This window comes from Erpetoichthys calabaricus, chromosome 1 (genome assembly GCF_900747795.2).
Source record: "Erpetoichthys calabaricus chromosome 1, fErpCal1.3, whole genome shotgun sequence".
NCBI lineage: Eukaryota > Metazoa > Chordata > Cladistia > Polypteriformes > Polypteridae > Erpetoichthys > Erpetoichthys calabaricus.
In genome coordinates, this window is record NC_041394.2 from 300,229,460 (window position 1) to 300,249,654 (window position 20,195).

A 20,195-nucleotide genomic window follows, 5' to 3' on the forward strand; every position below is an offset into this window, starting at 1 on the left:
AAAGTACATGCAGCTACTGCCACAACAAGAAAGAAACAATCCAACACATCACATCAGGTTGTAGATGGCAAACATTAGACATCAGGAACTGGCAGAACAACACAAACTAGTCGACACATACAACAAAGCAGATTATAAGTACACCCCACCAAAGTATGAGAAAATGCCACACATAAACTGGACTGGGACAGAAACATTAAACTGTCCACCATCACAGAGGAGACATAACACTCTTAGACAAACAAAAAAACAATATACATTACTGATACTGCCATGCTAAACACACACAATTCACAAAATACACACACAAATAAAATGTAGAAGTACATGGAACTGACAAAAGGATTACGCTGCTTGTGGAGAATTGACAAGGTGATCATCGTTGTATCCATCACTACTGTCATCCCACATACATTACATATGAACATAACGGCAGAAGGCAGCCATTTTAAACACATGTCACATGGTGAGGAAATTCCTTAACACAAAAACAGTCCCCTAAAACATATACAGTAAATGTATACACACACAACATAATACTGCCCTCTCTATGTATGTGGTAGCAATGGGACTATCCCACAATATATTTTGAAATGTAATAATAATAATAATGTATATTTTGGTAAAAAGGAAGAAAGGAGCCCCAAGTTGCTTAAATGAAAAGTCTTCAAAGCTAAACGGAATACAGTATATCCTTCCACTTTCTCAATTTTTATTTTTACTTCCAGGCTGGGGCATCCCCATTCACAAAGCCCCTAGAAGTAACAGACAGCGCGGCAGACGCTCAGAGATGTCACTGCCTTTTGTTATGTCGATACATTCTGTGATAATGTATTATTATTAGGAAGGAAGCCAATCTCGAGCGTCAGGGAGATTTCAGGGTGCCCGGCCATTTCAATGCGGGGGCCGTGGCCCCTCATAAATCCCGTTGGGAGATGCACGTGCTTCCACCCCGGTGTCCGATTAATAAAGTGCGACCAGTTCTCCGAATCTAATGGCAGTGCCCCATTCTCTAAGAGAGCAGTCGTTGACCATTTGTTTGAAGTAAACATTGTTGGCACCTGTTATCTGTTATTTTGAGCGCAGTTTCACCTTTCACTGCTCGCGAGGTGTTAACGCGTACTTTTGAAACGCGCTTGTAGTACCCCCGGAGACTCATTGAAATCAGATTTGAAGTTTGATGCACTGCGACAGCTAAAACTTGGATAGAGTTTCACCTGCTGCTATATATAAGCTGAGTGATTTGTGTCATTGCACTATTTAAATGCCATCCCGGGGCTGATTCTGTTGGTTTTAATCATCGCTGACTAACGAAGAGCTGCCCCCGGCCGCAGCAGCCACAGCACCATGATGGACCTTTTTGAGACCAACGCTTATTTTTTCAACGACCTGAGGTACCTGGATGGGGATTCTGGGCCTTTACAACACCTGGAAATGGCAGACGTGTCTCCCTTGTATCAAGGCAGTGACAGCACCATGTCCCCCGGGGGGCAGGAGCAGATCCCCTCCGAGACTGGCTGTGACAGCAGCGAGGAGGAGCACGTATTGGCACCCCCGGGGCTGCAGCCCCACTGCGCCGGCCAATGCCTCATCTGGGCTTGCAAGACTTGTAAAAGGAAGTCGGCCCCCACCGATCGACGGAAAGCCGCCACCCTCCGAGAAAGGAGGCGGCTCAAGAAAATCAATGAAGCGTTCGAGGCCTTAAAGAAGAAGACCGTGGCAAACCCAAGCCAAAGGTTACCAAAGGTGGAGATTTTACGCAGCGCCATTAGTTACATTGAGAAACTGCAGGACCTTTTACACACTCTGGATCAACAAGATAAAACGCATGACAATGTGGACCCGTATAACTACAACCTGAAAGAACAGCACATTAACAAGGTAGCAAACAACTGCACTTCTGCCATGTATGATTAAAAAAAGAAAAGTTAATTTCAGCTGTTTGATGTGAACGACTTGAAATAAAGCGACTGCCGGGGGTTGGGCTGGGGGGGAAATAAGCGAGCGACTGTGGTCAGTTTAAATTTAAAGAAACACCAACACAGCCTCTTTAACTTTCTGTTTCTAGGTGTCCAGTACGGAACTGTACGGAAGAGGCAGCTGTCACTCAAGCTGGCAGGACATTCCTGACCATTCCAGCGTGTCTGCCGCAATTCGGACTGAAGGTAAATGACTAAAAGCAGACGCAAAACCCTGGGTGGTCTCCAAAAATATTTTAGTAAACAAATGCAAATCGCTGTGTGGATTTTTTAAGGAACTTGAAACTGAAATTGTCACAAAGCAGCTGCATTCAGTGATATGTAGAGCGTTATGCCATTTATAGCGCCTTGCCCCCGTCTGTTAAGAGATCGGCAGAAAATAAAAAGTTTACCGAAGTACTTCGAGTTCTAAATAGTTTTAAGTTTACCTGCTCTGAGACGCTTACAACATGTTCATTATTTTTTTAATTAACAAAAGTAAATCTTATTTTTAGGTAAAATGGACATTGTGAGTGAGAATGGGGGGTTGCGGTTCGTGTGCGCCCTGCGATTGTCGGACGTCCCGTCCAATATTTGGTACTAAGACCTGAATGTTAGCAGGAGAAAACAATATCCACATATTCTCAACATAGTTTTTTATGCGATCTTTATTGTGACAGCTATTTTTCTGCTCCTTAAAAGACGAGTGATTGCCCTCTTATTAAAAATAACCGTTAGTTTCTAACACTTTGCTGCAACTGCTACCCACTGGGCGCGGGGCTTTCTTGTAATGAAAGTCTCCTATTAATCAATGCTGTTTTTCTTTTTTCTTTTTTAGGACCGGGTGTTGAGTCCTCATCTTCAACCAGTCTCCGTTGCCTTTCGTCCATAGTGGACAGTATTTCAAGCGAAGAGCCCAAAATTAATTACAGCGACGAGGCCATTGACAAATAAGTGCCGGGCTTCACTCCCCGTCCCCCCCACCCCACGCATTTCCAGACTGACTTCGTAATTCCGACGTCTAAGCTGCACCGTTAGGTGACCGAACTGTGTCACAGCCTTTGTTATTGTCCCGTGGGTACGTTAAACGTCCATTCCCGGAGTGTTTAAGAATTAAAACAAAGGAGGAGCCCTAAGATGACAGTCTGTGCAGAAAGCTGGCCAGTTTCTTTTGTAAATAGAAGTCATTTCTTAATATTTTGTAAAAAAAAATAATTAATAACATTAAGTTTTTTGTTTTTTTTTAATATGGTTAATATACATATACTGTACAAATAAATTATTTATACATTTTTCTGTTCATTTTCTCTGTTTGATCTTTAGTCTCAAAATCAGTTTTCTCAAAAGCAGCTCCCAGCAGAGGTTAGCGGAGATACCAAGTCAGTAAATTGTATACAGGTAAATAACTAACTGTATAAAAATAGTCGGTGAAGGATTTTATTTGTTTACCTTATGCTTTTGATCTCATTTCATTTTTATTTTAACCGCAATAGTTTTGTCAGTGATTTTCTTATTAGTTAGCTATAATACGTTATTAACATTTTAATACTTATATGTTTGTATAACTTCCAATTGTCTTGCCTATTTTAAGGATATGACATTTGTAATAAATAGTCGAGTAACAGTCTAAGTGAACCAAAAGCAAACATTTCCTTATGAGTGAACCCAAATTATGAATATCAGCCATAAGCAATTAATTTAAAAGCCTTGTAAAGGCTCTCAAAGCACACAAATACAGTATACCACATGTATAGAACAATGGCACAATAGCTGAGGACTTGGTGTCTGTGTTGAGTCTGCACATCTCCACCAGTCTTTGTGTGTATGTGTGTGTTTATTTCTGAAGTTAACTTTTAATGACATTGGCTAATTGGATGACTCTAAACTGGCCTTGCCTTTCGGAGTGTGTGTAAATGATCAATGTCCTGTCCAAAAAGGCTCTGGCCTCGTCATAGATAGATGTGAAAGGCACCATATGAGATGCCAGTAATAGATTTGAACATCACTATTAGATAGATAGATAGATAGATAGATAGATAGATAGATAGATAGATAGATAGATAGATAGATAGATAGATAGATAGATAGATAGATAGATAGATAGATAGATAGATAGATAGATAGATAGATATGAACATCACTATTAGATAGATAGGTTGGTAAAAGTGGCTAAGGATCTGGGCTGGTAACCCAAAAGTTGCCAGTTTGAATCCTGGCAGTGACAGAAGAAATGCTACTCCGTTGGGCCATTGAGCAAAGCCCTTAACCAGCAATTGCTCCAGGGGCACTGCACAAGTAGCTGACCCTGTACTCTGACCCTAAAGACTCTTTGTATGTTGGGGTATGCAAAGAATAAATATCGTATACAAGAAATTGTAAATGGCAAATAGAGTACATTATGATTATCTTGGGGCAATAAGTCCCTTTTCTAATACTCTGTATACAGTGCATCCGGAAACTATTCACAGCGCATCACTTTTTCCACCTTTTGTTATGTTACAGCCTTATTCCAAAATGGATTAAATTCATTTTTTTCCTCAGAATTCTACACACAACACCCCATAATGACAACGTGAAAAAAGTTTACCTGTGGTTTCTGCAAATTTATTAAAAATAAAAAAACTGAGAAATCACTTGTACATAAGTATTCACCGCCTTTGCTCAATACTTTGTCGATGCACCTTTGGCAGCAATTACAGCCTCAAGTCTTGTAGAATATGATGCCACAAGCTTGGCACACCTATCGTTGGCCAGTTTCGCCCATTCCTCTTTGCAGCACCTCTCAAGCTCCATCAGGTTGGATGGGAAGCGTCGGTGCACAGCCATTTTAAGATCTCTCCAGAGATGTTCAATCGGATTCAAGTCTGGGCTCTGGCTGGGCCACTCAAGGACATTCACAGAGTTGTCCTGAAGCCACTCCTTTGATATCTTGGCTGTGTGCTTAGGGTCGTTGTCCTGCTGGAAGATGAACTGTCGCCCCAGTCTGAGGTCAAGAGCGCTCTGGAGCAGGTTTTCATCCAGGATGTCTCTGTGCATTGTTGCAATAATCTTTCCATTTATCCTGACTAGTCTCCCAGTTCCTGCTGCTGAAAAACATCCCCACAGCATGATGCTGCCACCACCATGCTTCACTGTAGGGATGGTATTGGCCTGGTGATGAGTGGTGCCTGGTTTCCTCCAAACGTGACGCCTGGCATTCACACCAAAGAGTTCAATCTTTGTCTCATCAGACCAGAGAATTTTCTTTCTCATGGTCTGAGAGTCCTTCAGGTGCCTTTTGGCAAACTCCAGGTGGGCTGCCATGTGCCTTTTACTAAGGAGTGGCTTCCGTCTGGCCACTCTACCATACAGGCCTGATTGGTGGATTGCTGCAGAGAAGGTTGTCCTTCTGGAAGGTTCTCCTCTCTCCACAGAGGACCTTTGGAGCCTTGACAGAGTGACCATCGGGTTCTTGGTCACCTCTCTGACTAAGGCCCTTTTCCCCGCATTGCTCAGTTTAGATAGCCGGCCAGCTCTAGGAAGAGTCCTGACGGTTTCGAACTTCTTCCACTTACAGATGATGGAGGCCACTGTGCTCATTGGGACCTTCAAAGCAGCAGAAATTTTTCTGTAACCTTCCCCAGATATGTGCCTCGAGACAATCCTCTCTCGGAGGTCTACAGACATTTCCTTTGACTTCATGCTTGGTTTGTGCTCTGACGTGAACTGTCAACTGTGGGACCTTATATAGACAGGTGTGTGCCTTTCCAAATCATGTCCAATCAACTGAATTTACCACAGGTGGACTCCAATTAAGCTGCAGAAACATCTCAAGGATGATCAGAGGAAACAGGATGCACCTGAGCTCAATTTTGAGCTTCATGGCAAAGGCTGTGAATACTTATGTACATGTGCTTTCTCAATTTTTTTATTTTTAATACATTTGCAAAAATCTCAAATAAACTTTTTTCACGTTGTCATTATGGGGTGTTGTGTGCAGAATTCTGAGGAAAAAAATGAAATTAATCCATTTTGGAATAAGGCTGTAACATAACAAAATGTGGAAAAAGTGATGCGCTGTGAATACTTTCTGGATGCACTGTATATGTCAACTAAACTGCATACTTGCAACAATTCAGTTTTGTCTTATCTGCAATCTATGAAATATCTATCATATATACGTCCATGTATAAATAATACATACATTTGGTTAAGTAGATTTTATAATAGTGGCAGCAAGGTGGTTCAGTGGTTACCTCTTCTGACTCATGTGTTTTGGGTTTGAAATGACACACCTAGGCTTTTTCCATGTCAGTTTTCCATGTTTTAGTTTAGGCTGGGATGATTGTTCATTCAAAATTGGCCAAACATGAGTGGGACTATGGGAGGGCAAAAGAGTGGGCTTTACAATGGACTGGTGTTCTGTCCAGGGCCGATTCCGTCTCTTTACCAAGTACTGCGGATCCCCATGTTTCTGATTTGGATTAAGCAGATTTGAGAACATTATGTGATTGATATATATTTACATTTACTTATTTGTGTGACACTTTTACCCACGGTGACTTACAACATTTTATGATACAATTGGTTCCAATTCTTTTGGTTTTCCAATTGGAGCACAGGCAGGTCAAGTGACTTGCTCAGGGTCACACAGCGTCAGTAGAAGGATTTGAGCACACAACTTCAGAGTTTAAGGTTCAAAGCCTTTCCCACTATACCACATGTTTATATATGTTCAGAACTACTTTTGTACTTAGTATATAATTTATATACCTTTTTATTGAGTATTAAAACCCTCTTAAGATCATGTCCTTGATGTGGTGGGGGTGGTTCTGTACCCCTGTGATCCTCAGAGCTATATTGTCTGGACATATGTGTTCCTGGCAGAGCTACCAATGTCAAACCAGTCTAAGGGGAGGCACCCGACAACGATCAGTCCATTAGATAGATAGATAGATAGATAGATAGATAGATAGATAGATAGATAGATAGATAGATAGATAGATAGATAGATAGATAGATAGATAGATAGATAGATAGATAGATAGATAGATAGATAGATAGATAGATAGATAGATAGATACTTTATTAATCCCAAGGGGAAATTCACCTACTCCAGTAGCAGCATACTGATAAAGAAAATATTAAATTAAAGATTGATAACAATGCAGGTATAACAGACAGACAATAACTTTGATTAATTTGATTAATGACTCTTGGGCCAAAGTTCAATGATTGACTTTGTATTTACAAACATATTATTTCATCTGAGGTTCAGTATTTGTGACATTCAGGTAAAACATTCACAAAAATCATCACTTGGTGGTGAACTGGCTTAGTCAGATAAAGAGTCTGCTGGACTGACCCGGAACATTCAAATGAATAGTGCGGGTATTCTTGGACTTACAATCAGATGACTGTTTTTGGATGAGGTCAATGCTCAGCACCTACTGTATGTCTCAGAAGGGGTCAGAGACAACTAGATTGAATAGACCATGTCCAAGATCTCTGTAGTTGAGGCAGCTGCAAGGCTCCATAGCCAGAAGGATGTTGGGTACAGTTATTTACATCAGCAGTAAGGGATGCTGTTTAGGTTGCAGAAAGTAGCCATCAGTGCAGTATTAGCGGGATCCTCTTCTGATTTGTCTGAGAAGCACTAGCAGGCCAAAATGGTAACAACTTCACCATTGGCCTAAATGAAAGGCTTTGCATGGGTGGCATTTGGTGAGGCCATGGAGAATGACTTTCACTTGAAGTAGAAGAGGTTTTAACAAAGCATTTAATGATCCAAAAAGTTTAAGAGAAAGGTTGTTCAGGCTTTTCTCTGCAATGATGAGGAAGCATTGATCTCACATGAGGATATTATTGACAGGTGGAAGGAGCACTTTGAGGAACTCTTTAAACCCAGTGGATATTGCCTCCTTGGTTGGGATTGGGTCCATATCTGTGGCTACTGTAGGTCACTGTGGTGATTTAAACTCTTTGTAGGTTACCAAAGGGATGGAGAGGGTACAACTGGAAATGACGAAATCACTGGTTATTGCAAGCGTATTTTGTCTCCCACAATACTCCTCTGTTGTGTGAAAGGTGAAGATGGTGCCTCGGAAATGGCAGGCTGGAGCAGTAGTCCTAATTTAAAATAAGGCAGACAAGAGGGTGAGATCCACTTACCAAGGGAACACAGTCTTCAGCCTCCTTGGGGAAGCCTTATTTGGGAACGATGGAATGAAGATTCCATCCAATAGTTAAGCCGATCCAGTAGGAACAATATAGAATCTTCCCTGGCCTGAAACAGTGAGGCAACTCTTGGTGTTTAATTGTATTTTTGAAGGGTCACAGGAATCCCAGATCCTTTCCAGATGTGATTTGTCCATGTACTCTGTAGTATCTTTTGACAAGTGTTTCAAAACTGATCCATTTGTTCACTCTTTTTGCAAAGTGATATGTTTGCATACTTGGCATCAGATGAGCTTGTTCGAGTAGATGATGAACTTTTTGAAGTGGTTTTGTTTTGTCTTCTGCCGAGGTTTGGAGATTATTATTGAAATCCTACGGACTGTATCTCTGTGTAAATGAGGATGATATCCTGTTAGCCTCATCAGGTGTGATCTGTAGCAGAATTAGTACCTCCATAGTAAGGTCATTGTCCTCTCCCAGAAAACAGCGTTCAGGTAAGTGGTGAGCAGCTGTCCCGAGTGGAGAGGTTTACATTACCAGAGGCCTTGGTTACAAGTGGTGGTGGAGGTTATGATGAGATTAACCAAGGAAATGGAGTTTTATAGATGTTATACCACTACTGTGGTGCTGAAGCAGAGCTGAGTTCTTGGATGAAGTTTACAGTTTTGGTCTCTATTCTACCCTATGTTTAAAAGCTGTAGCCTGTCATGATACAAATGAGATTGTGAGTACAAGTGACCACAATGAGGTTTCTGTGCAGGGTTGCTGGGCTCAATCTCTGCAACAAGGTGAGAAGGGCAACCATATCGAAAGACCTCGGAGTAGAACCTTTACACCATTGGATCAAGAGGAACACAGTTTAGATATTTTGAGCATGTAGTTAGGAGGACCCCTGGGAGCCTCAGTCAGCAGGTATACAAGACATGACCCACGGCCTGCAGGAAGTTCCAGGACAAGATAAAGAGATCTTGAGTGGTCTGTGAATTTTCCAGGAATGGCCTATGGAAGTTCTGCTTATAATCAGGCCTTATCAATCCAGGTCAGCATATTGCTTCTGTGACCATCATCAGAAAACATGTAATGAAAAAGAATGATAAATTGTCATTTTTTTTCCTTTTAATTCCACTCAAGTGAAATTTTACATGGAGAGTTGTTAAATATTTAACTTCTTATACATCCTATTATAAAGGACACTAAGATCTAAAACAAGACAAATATGGTTTTCCCTTAAGCAGCTACCCCTTCTTCCCTTTTTAAACATTTCTCCTAACTTTCCATTATATTTAAAAACTTGGGTTGATCGCTATACAGCATTAAATAGGGAGGCCTGGTGGTACAGTGGTTAGCGCTGCTTCTTTATGGATACAGGCTCTCGAGTCCTAAGCATGGTCACTGTCCCCATGCGGCCCTGTTCTGTTGTATTGTTAAAGAAGGAGTAAGTAACTCAGTGTAACCACCTTGCCCTCTTGGAAAATGAGCTGTACGCTTTAGAGAACTTTAGAAACTATAAAAGTGTAGAGCTACTTCTATGGAGAGCCATGCTGGAATGACTCACTTACTATATGTGGTCACACTTTAGTTTGGGTCTCCACTATAAATCTGTGATTAATAGTCTATAAACATTTATTAACATGATATGACCATGAAGAGTAATTAAACATGCTACTGTCAGTTTTCATTGTTTTATATAAAGGTTCATTATATCAATTAGTTGTAAAATCTTTAGGGATTACATTTTCCTTTTTAATACTGATCAGTATACAACATGTTTTATGTTCTATTTCACATACTTTTTACTAAAAGGATGAACCACCTATTATAGGTTTATTTAATTATTAAAGTAAACTCAAATAGAAGACACTATAAATAAGCTAATGTCCCTCTAAATGTTCAGCAGTAGGTCTATTTAAACCGCTGGCACTGCCGAGTGTAGAAGTAACGCTGTTTCAAAATAGTTACCCACATGAAGTAATCGGTCAATAAGCAGTTTTTATTGGCATTATGAACACAAAACTGAACTGCAGAAGACAAAAGGACAGGCTAACCCGGTCCTCTCCCTACATTGAACTACAGGTCACATATTCGGTGAGCAGCCCAGAACGTGGCTCACTGTAATGATATCTGTAGCCATTTTATTTAACATTTCTGTGTTGTTATTACATGATATATTTTTTGCCACTTTTCAAACAGCTGTTCATTGAACTGAACTTGGCTGGAAGCTTCTCAGTGTTGTGGTTAGTCAGAAGGACGCAAGTCTTACACAAAAACAATTTAAGCCTGTTACCAACACGAAAAATGACACTGTCTAAAAATAAATCCCAGATCTTTTGTGCCATCTGTCTGAAAACAGAGCGTCTCCTTACTGCACGCTAAGGGATGCCTGAACCACAAATGTGTGGCCTTGTGGTAACCCCTGCAAGGCGACGTTTGTGACTTTTGCCCAAAGTAGCATACAGCAGGACTGAAACCTGACGCTGGAGGGTCATTATCACCCCGGTGAGCACATGCCTCATCTGTGTCTGGCTTTCAGAAAGGCTCTGATCAAGTAAGACATTTACAAAGCAAACCAATTCTATGGGCTTGTAAGTGATGAAACAGTAGGAGAAATGTCTAAAATATATCTAGTGCTCTCAAAGGAAGCGTGAGAAAGGAGTTCTGCTCAGCTAAGAGGTAAACAAAGATGAGATTATAATGCTTAATAACAACCAATGGCCGTGCTGCGACAAATACTAAATAAATAAAGAAGAGGCACGAGCCATCATAATATCCATCCATCCATCCATTATCCAACCCGCTACATCCTAATTACAGGGTCACGGGGGTCTGCTGGAGCCAATCCCAGCCAACACAGGGCGCAAGGCAGGAAACAAACCCCAGACAGGGCACCAGCCCACCGCAGGGCACACACACACACACTAAGGACAATTTAGGATCGCCAATGCACCTAACTTGCATGTCTTTGGACACCCACACAAACATGAGGAGAACATGCAAACTCCACGCAGGGAGGACCCGGGAAGCGAACCTGGGTCTCCTAACTGTGAGGCAGCAGCACTACCTCTGCGCCACTGTGCCGCCCGCCATCATAACATATGAAGTCCAAAGATGGGTGTCATTTATTTGCATCGGTAGGTGGAGTCCCCATGTGCCTTCTTCAAAGCATCATGGAAGACTGAAGAAATCAAACAGGAAAGCTTCCTTTATCAGTTGGGTTCATTTATATAACACATTTCAATATATTTATAATTTCTCCAATCAGCTTTAGATAAATGAGACACACACACACCTCTGAATTAAATATTATGTAAAATTCCAAACTAGTTAAAGATATTAAAAGTCCAAGGTACAAGAAATAAGACACCTCATATGTAAACTGTTATGGCAGAACAGAGCACAAAGTTAAATGTTACGTAAGATCTCATTTTCTAATCCAAAGAAATGAAGTCAGCCAGTGTCTCACTCCAGCGAGTCCATGACTTGCTCCGACAGAATCAAACAGGTTCCAGTCGTTGTGGTGAGCTCTGTGTGCAACTGATAAATGACCACATACACGTATAACACATTTAATATAGCGTCAAGGAACAAGAAACATGGGGGCTTTGTACGTCTGATGTCTCATGTTTGACATCGTAAAAGAGAAAGGGAAAAAGATAAAAAGGGACGAGATGGCAGCTGAACTCTCTGTAGCTGTTAACCCTTTGCACAGTGCCAGCTCCGTCACACACAGCTCGCCACTGCGGCCAGTAAGAATGTGCATGAAGGTCTGGACACGGTACCTAAATTTGACATGCCCAGCAATTTTCAGTCATGTAAATTGAACAAAGGCCGTCGGCAAGTCTGACATACTTCACAACTGGAAACTGCGTCAGGTGACATTGGTGTAAAGCAACACATACAAATCTGGTGGGTCTCATTCTTGTTTTAAGGGACCATCAAGGCAGTGGAGATATTAGAATGAGAATTCAATGAAACCAAACCCAGTTTAGCTAAAGGCTCACACTGCTTACAGAAATTTACATCTATAATGCAATAACTGTAAAATCTGTTTTCTGTCACCTCCAGAGGTTAGATTTATCTAAGATTTGGATCTGAGAGTTATGTTCTTGTTATGTACAATCGTGGAATTGAACGATGGGTGTATGTACTTTTTCTCATTACTGAATTTCAAGTCTATCCCTATGCTGTGACCTACTTTAGGGATCCAGATGGAAACAGCGAGAGTCCTTAGGGTGTCACCCCGGTAGCCCCATTTAATTACAGCAGTAGGAAAAGCAAAAGGACAACAGAAAAGATGCTGATCAGAAAACTGGCCCCCCACATAACTCTCTGGGCTTTGTGTCTTCCACAAGAGTGAGACACCACAGTCTGGGGTCCTTTCTTTTTTGTGGTGTCCCAGCCCTGGGGGGGCTGCTCTTGGCACCACAGTTAAGGTCGGATGCACTCACTGGGTGTCTTCTCGATGCTGGGGGAGAAAGAGGAGATACCGTTAGTGACAGCACCCCTTCTAGACCCGGAGTGATGACTTACCTCAGTTGACCCCGGGAGATGATCCCCAGTTGCACATGCATGACATCACACACACACACACACACACACACTGGATATGGTCACTCCCAAACCCAAACCAGACTAAGTGAGTTTGAGAACATCTTGCTACTTTTTCTCTTCTCTTTGCAAATGCATGCTGATGCATTCCAGCTTTCTCTGTCTAGTTTTATATACAGTAGCACCTTATCACGATGAACATGTTCAAAGCATGCTTCACCTGTACTGTCTGGTTTAACTAACTGTGTGCTACAATTGACTAATATTTCATGCAGTGTTACTTTCTGTGCTGCCCTCAGGCTTAAGAGCAAAGGCTCTGGCTCTCTGTGACCCTTTAAAGGGAGCAAAACAGGTTTTGGAAATTAACAGATGTACAGTAAATATCTCCATTGTCAAGTTCATATGTGTCCAGTTTGGCCGTCTCGTCTTAAATGGCATAGTACTTTCTGATCTTCTATATAATAAACTCTGCTCTTTATACCTTTAAAGAACCCAAAAGCCATCTCCATGCAGGGGTAGGTGTTGGTTAGTGCTGTAACTTCAGAGCTGGTTGTGAATTTCCCATCTATATGGAGCTTGCATTTTCTCCATCCATCCATCCATCCATCCATCCATCCATCCATCCATCCATCCATCCATCCATCCATCCATCCAATATCCAACCCGCTATATCCTAACTACAGGGTCATGGGGGTCTGCTGGAGCCAATCCCAGCCAACACAGGGCGCAAGGCAGGAAACAAACCCCGGACAGAGCGCCAGCCCACCGCAGGGCACACACACACACTCACCCCCACACACCAAGCACACACTAGGGACAATTTCGGATCACCAATGCACCTAACCTGCATGTCTTTGAACTGTGGGAGGAAACCCACGCAGACATGGGGAGAACATGCAAACTCCACGCAGGGAGGACCTGGGAAGCGAACGCAGGTCTCCTTACTGTGAGGCAGCAGCGCTACCACTGCGCCACCGTGCTGCCCCTTTGCATTTTCTCCCCATGTCTAATTCTAAATCAGCTGTGTGTGTGTGTGTGTATGTTAGTTTTCACTGCACTGTATTGGCATCCCTACCTGGGCACTCTGGCATAAGTGACTTATGACTCACTCTCCATTGTGTTGTGCAATGTGAAAAGGTAAGTACGTCCATCTTTCAATTGCTTGGTTTTACATAACAACTACTTAATTTTTACCCCATTCTAGAAGTACATTAATCTAACATGTGGGGAAAAAGGCAACAGATTTTAATTTGTAAAAATGTATTCGAATGGAAAATTTGTTGAAATTAAATAAACAGATTTCTTGCCTGTCATGTTCCACAACTTCCACCCCTTTTCAGTTACTAACTGACTAACAATTGACTTTATGTCAAAAAGTTGCCAAAAATCATGGAAAAGTAAGTCTGAAAAGACAAATATGATTAAAACATTTCTGACCCACCCTCCTTACCACTTCAGGCCATAAAGTGTATTTAACTTTCTTTTCTGAGGACACACAGTAGCTCATGTCATTATTTAACCTGACACACTTCTTTAATCAGTTCATTGGATTTCCGTTACAAATCTATTAACTTATTTGGAGCTTTTTTTTTTTTTTAAGTAAGGCAAAACCAAAAATGGAAAGGCTGTTCTCCTGGTGCTAGTAAGAGCGATTTTTACCTTGACAAGGTCAGTTGAATGCACTTGTCTGAAAAAGTGCAAACAGTCCTTCATAATGGGTCTTGGGCTTTGATTCCTGTTCAGATTATAAATAGACAAATGAGAAGAAATGTCCCCATAGATGGAAATGTGATTATCTTTTTGTGAAACCAAGTGCTAGCCCGACTGACCGCAGGGCATCGTAACCAATTAGTGCAGCAGCCGCAGATCTGGAATGTCGCCAGAGGAATTCGGCCCTCTTCTCTTTGTCTTAAATCCTAAAACAGTTGTTGTGTGTTTCTTTTTAAGGATAAGTCACTGGTAACAATGAGTAACCCGACCGATGAAATCAGAACTGTTAAATGCAGCACTTATTCACCTGAGTGAGTATAAAGTGTTGTTTGGCAATCGACCCGTATACTTTTAAAATAGTACAAATCAAAATGAAGGTGCAGGGTCCAAAGCTGATGGATTCCAAAAATCAAATCAGTAGCAGAGAAGCCCACCGCTTATGTTTTTTTTAACCTACTACACCTGAGGCCAAAACACCAGAATACTCAAAAGTCAAAGAGCCTTGTGGTCAGTTTGGCTCGGAGTGGAGTTCAGTGCTGGAGGTTAACCTTGGCTGGTCTTGGGGGAGCCGATGATGTCAGTGTGTCAGCAGGTTAAGCGAGTTTTCACATTAGGTGTTGATATTGCAATATCTGTTTGGATATGTTTGTTTAACTCCAAATCCAAAATGGTTACAATGTTTTGACCTCATAAAGGTCTTCTGAGTTGGCTGAAGGCACAATGGACAACTTCCTTCTATAAAATCTTTGTCATTGAGTTGGGTTTTAATATGATTCATTTTGGACACTTTTGATCTTGTTCTTTTGATTGGAAATATTATGTTTGGCGCCACAGGGGTGTGGAAATCAATTTTTTTTCTACTTGTCCACGGACAAGTAAACTTAGAAAATCCACTTGTCCGCCAGTTAAATTCACTTGGCCATAAACAAATAACAAAAGTGAAAAATAGTTTATTTTTTCTGATCTCTTTTATTGATACCAAAACTGCCTTCCATTTTAAAACTGAAAAAAGTTCTTTCAGGGAGTAGTATTGTGCCACCTTTCTCTAGAACATTATATAAAAGATTCCCTTATCGTTTTAACTCACTAATAAACAATGCCTTCATTATAGCTACACTAGTTCTGTTTCACATACTACAGTTACAGTGAAGGTTTTTATAGATATTTCATAACCTTTAGAAACCGTTAGAATGTTTTCTTCTTTATCTATATATATAAAATCCCTGTGTGCGTCCAGGTGTCCGTGTGTGGGTGTCTTCTGGTGAAGTGCGCATGCACGGGGCACGGTGCGATGCGCGATATTACTGTCAGAGAAAGTTAAGAGGCGTTTTACGGAAATACAAACCAGTATTACTGCGAGAGGAAATTAAAGGTACACAATACAGTGACGCATATTACAGCCACATACAAGCCAGTATTACTGTCAGAGGAGATTAAAGGCATATTACCGACGGGCACGCCTGTATTACCGCCAGAGAAAATTAAAGGTATATTACGAATGTACGGACGTACAAGCCAGCGGACGTACAAGACGGTATCCTTCAATAAGGGCGCGCACAAAAAGGCGAGCTTCAAAAGGACGACCTCAATTGGGCGCAGCGAATAAAGGCACACATAAATAAAGATCTGCACCTGTTGCTCTTCACATATTCCAGAGCCATTTGAACTAAATTATCTACGCGCCCTTATTGAATAGAGCCGTACAAGACAGTATTACTGTCACAGAAAATTAAAGACACACAATACACGGCGACAGCCCACGAAGAACGGTCAGCTCAGCAAGTAAACATCAACAAAAGAAAGGCTGAAAGACAAAGAAAAATACGACCAACAAAAAGAATGAGGTCAAACTCCCTTGCCATTTAATATAGACTGTTCCTACTAATGTTTATGCACTACTGTTTTAGCGCCTGTTATTGTAACGGGCTAAATGACTAGTTTTTAATAAACTGACAATGCGAAACCAACTTGTTTTGTATGAAATATTCGCTAATCAAAAACGATCTATTGACAGCTCATCAAAATTGATGTTGTCACGCAATAAATTTCTTAACTCCTCAATATATCACAACCTACATGAAATCGCAAATTTCAGGAAAGATTAACTGCCTAACAAGCTTTGTTATGTGGTGAAAACAATTGTATTGTAAGTAAAATGACTGCATTTTTATGTAGAAACAATGAATTTTATCAATCTTCTTCTATAATACGCTACCGTGGCTGTTCATTTGTCTGTCCAGGATTTTAAATCACCTGTAGCTCACAAACCATTTCACCTTTTGACTTGAAATTTGGTACACATACAGTATACTACGTGACGTCTACTATCCGCTTTCGGGGTGATGATTTGTATTACTCTTTATTTTTATTTTATTTTATTGTTGAATCAACTCTCGGCAGTGCCAGCAGGGCGGCGCATGCGTATGGGAGCCGTTCTCATTCCCCACCACCTTCGCTAATTATTCTTGAGGCAGATTGAAGACTTAAGTGCCAATTTAAGTGAAAAAGTAAAGAAAACGTACTACGTAATTGCAACACAAAAACTAACTTAATCAGTTTTAACGCAAAAAGATGCCAACGAAAGAAGAGAAGCAGCGGGCCACGACAGTGGTGAAAAGAAGAGCTGCTCAGGAAGCAGCAAGCGCATCAACCTCTGAGCAAATGAATGCTAAATCATCAGATTACATCGTAATGTCGGCATGAAAAAAATGACCGCATCTCCAAGCGTGTAAGTATTAGGGTAAAATACTTATGTAAGACCGTAAGAGTGCTTCCCCTTTGAAAAATCAGCCGTCATTTTGTAAACAATATTGAAGACCAATTTGAGACATGAAGGACATGCCTAAGTAGACTGTTTCCGCACAAAGTACGTACCCAAATGTTTAAAATGTGAAAGTAGTGGTAAAATGTGCCCTGCACAGCACATATAATATTTTTCTCCAGAAAATTGCACTTGTCCGCGGACAACTGAAACAGAAAAACATGCATGTCTGACGGTCAATTTACCCGTGTCGGACGAGTCGGGCGTTGGATTTCCGCACCCCTGTGCCATTAACTAGGAGTTTCAGCCATTAAGGAGTTCCAAAATACTTCCAATAATTCCCAATAGAGGAGGACATCATCATCAAACCCCAGCTAGTAACAAGGGCAAGCTCCAAATTAAGAAAAAAAAAAGGTTTATTCTTCACAAAAAGTATTTCAACCACATTGAAGGTCTGTGGACCACAAAGGCAAAATGGAAATGCCTGAAACACGATGGCAATCCCAATCAAACCAGTCCTAAAACAGATTCCAAGGCAAGAACAAAAAACGAATCAGAAAGTCAAAGTGTCAGCGGCCCAATAATTAACAGAATTCACAATAACATAACTAAACTCTCAAGGGCCACACTTGAAATGAACCACCAGGACCCTCTGGATTTATATGGCGGGGCAATAATTGACAGGTGGTTATGCCTCTTATGGGACCACCCACAAAAAACATGGAAAACAGGGTTGCCAGGTTTCTAAAACACATATGGCCCAAGGACAGCTTAAAAATAGCAAATTTACCCCAAAAAATCTCCTAATGTCTAAGGAAGACAAAATGACACACTAGAAGACAGGGTGAGTGGTGTCAGAGCCAAAGGGTTAGATACAAGCCATCAAAGCACAAAGGTGGATATCAGGCATATGAATGAGTACATACTGTCACACAGCTTACAATGATAAGGAATATAGCAGGGGAAGGGGAGCCAGATGGATGAGAAACATGATAAAAATTCAGTTTCTAGTTCATTGAAAAAATAGCCCAAAATACTGCATTGTTTTTTTAAAAAGTAGCTAAAAAAAACACAAACCCCGAAAGACCATCTTTTCCTGCAGACAACCATCAAAAATTGGATGAGAAAACCATGGACCTGGCAACACTGATGGAACATAACACAGGCAGCTTACATACATAAACAAAATAAAAAAACAAAGTAACATTAACAAAAGAGACAAAAATCATGAATTTGAATTCCAGTCAGTAGAGGAACCCAGGCTTAGATACGATATTTGTGATGTAGGAAGTGTTTTGTTGCATGCGTTCTGACAGATGATTTATGGTTGCAGCCAAATTATTTATAGTTATAATGGCTGTTGCTGGTCATGAGACACAGGCTGTCAGAAAAACGACTACAAGACATTGAGAAGGTTTGGGGCAGCCACCCGTATAATTGTTCCTGGCTACAAAACTCATTCCAAAACAAAGACATGTTCATTCAACTGAGTCCAAAACAGAACTAATTCTCTTGAGACAAGATGGTGGCTTTAAAGGCCAGTGAAGGAAGTGATGTCATCAATGCTGGAACCGGAAGTGACGTCATTGGCTGCCCCAGAGCCGGGCGGGATTTCCCTAGAATGGTCTGCAAAAGATCGAGAGGGAAAATTAGTGCACTTCGCCACCCCCTGGTCTGGCATGGAATCACATGTATTTAAGCCCTTTAGTTGTCTCCTAAACACACGTGTGTGACAAGGCGTGGCTATGAATGATGTTTTCATCCAGATTGTATTTAAGATGGAGGTACAATAGCTTGTGTGTCCAGCCTTTAAAACCATCACCAATTTAGATAGGGAAAGGCTAATAAACAGGATTAGGACCTAGGCTTCACTTTTTGATTTTGGCTGTGCTACTTTAACACACTGCTAAATGCACGTTAACTCATAGCAGGCCATCTATAGATGGGTGCCACCTATGAGTTATCTCCTAAACCATCTTCAGGGCTGTAATGCCAAATACGAGCATATGCATGGGTAATGTATGTAAGCAGAGGACAGTGGACATCAGAGATAAGAGTAGAAAAATACCATGACTACCAGAATATGCTGAATAATAAGCAACCTCATTTAGAAGAATGCATTGTTAATGGTGGGCACATTTGTAAAAACATTTTTTTAATTAAATTATTAAATACAAGTTGAATAAACTGCATAAATGAATTCGTTTTTTTACTGGTTTGCTCCTTATCTGGCACCATTAGTCTAAAGGCTAAGTTAACTAACCATTCATATTATCCTTTCAAAAATCATCATAGCCTCACAATGCACACACAATAATGAAGCATTTATGACTCTCAGGTTTACTAAAGCTTACACTAAGCATTTACACCGGCAGCAATATACAGTACTTCAGGAATCCGGTCCCTGTTTTTATTAATATTTATTGTTTAATTAACCATAAGTTTCCACTTTTCTCTTTTAGTAAAGACTCTCTTATTTGGGTCCTCAGATTACAAATTTTAAGAGCCCCTATCTTAGGCTATAAAGGAACAAAACTACAAATGCAAAGAATACAAATGAACCTGCTTAGTGATTGTCAATCCACCATGTCAAGCCTATACTGTATACAGTGTATATATATATATATATATATATATATATATATATATATATATATAATGTATACAGTGGAACCTCGGTTTGCGAGTAACTTGGTTTACGAGTGTTTTGCAAGACGAGCTAAAATTTTTAATAAATTTTGACTTGATAAACAAGCGAGGTCTTGCAGTACGAGTAGTATGTACTGTATACGCTTTGTCTGCTGAGCGTCATGTGATCACAACTGAGCTGATGGTTCTCTCTCTCTCTCGCTGCGGGATTGTGGGCAATCGTCTCCTATTCTCCGTCTGAGTCAGTGTGCCTCACTCATATAGTCAACATCCGTACGAGTGTATATTGTTTACTACAGCATTGTGACTGTGTGTGTTTGTGTGTGTGTGTGTGTGTGTGTGTGGGTGTGTGTGTGCGCACATGTGTGCTGTGACATGCGAGTCCCTGTCATGTGCCACAAAACACTAGGCTGAGT

At 40.9% G+C, this 20,195-nt stretch overlaps 1 protein-coding gene across 1 annotated transcript; it reads left to right on the forward strand.

Moving 5' to 3' along the window:
* The first annotated feature begins 1,243 nt into the window (after positions 1-1,243).
* On the forward strand, positions 1,244-3,260 carry myf6 (myogenic factor 6). Its single transcript, XM_028817128.2, has 3 exons — positions 1,244-1,881; positions 2,069-2,165; positions 2,797-3,260. The coding sequence occupies exons 1-3, from the start codon at positions 1,348-1,350 to the stop codon at positions 2,910-2,912; spliced, it is 747 nt and encodes a 248-aa protein (XP_028672961.1). The 5' UTR covers positions 1,244-1,347; the 3' UTR covers positions 2,913-3,260.
* Positions 3,261-20,195: the final 16,935 nt, after the last annotated feature.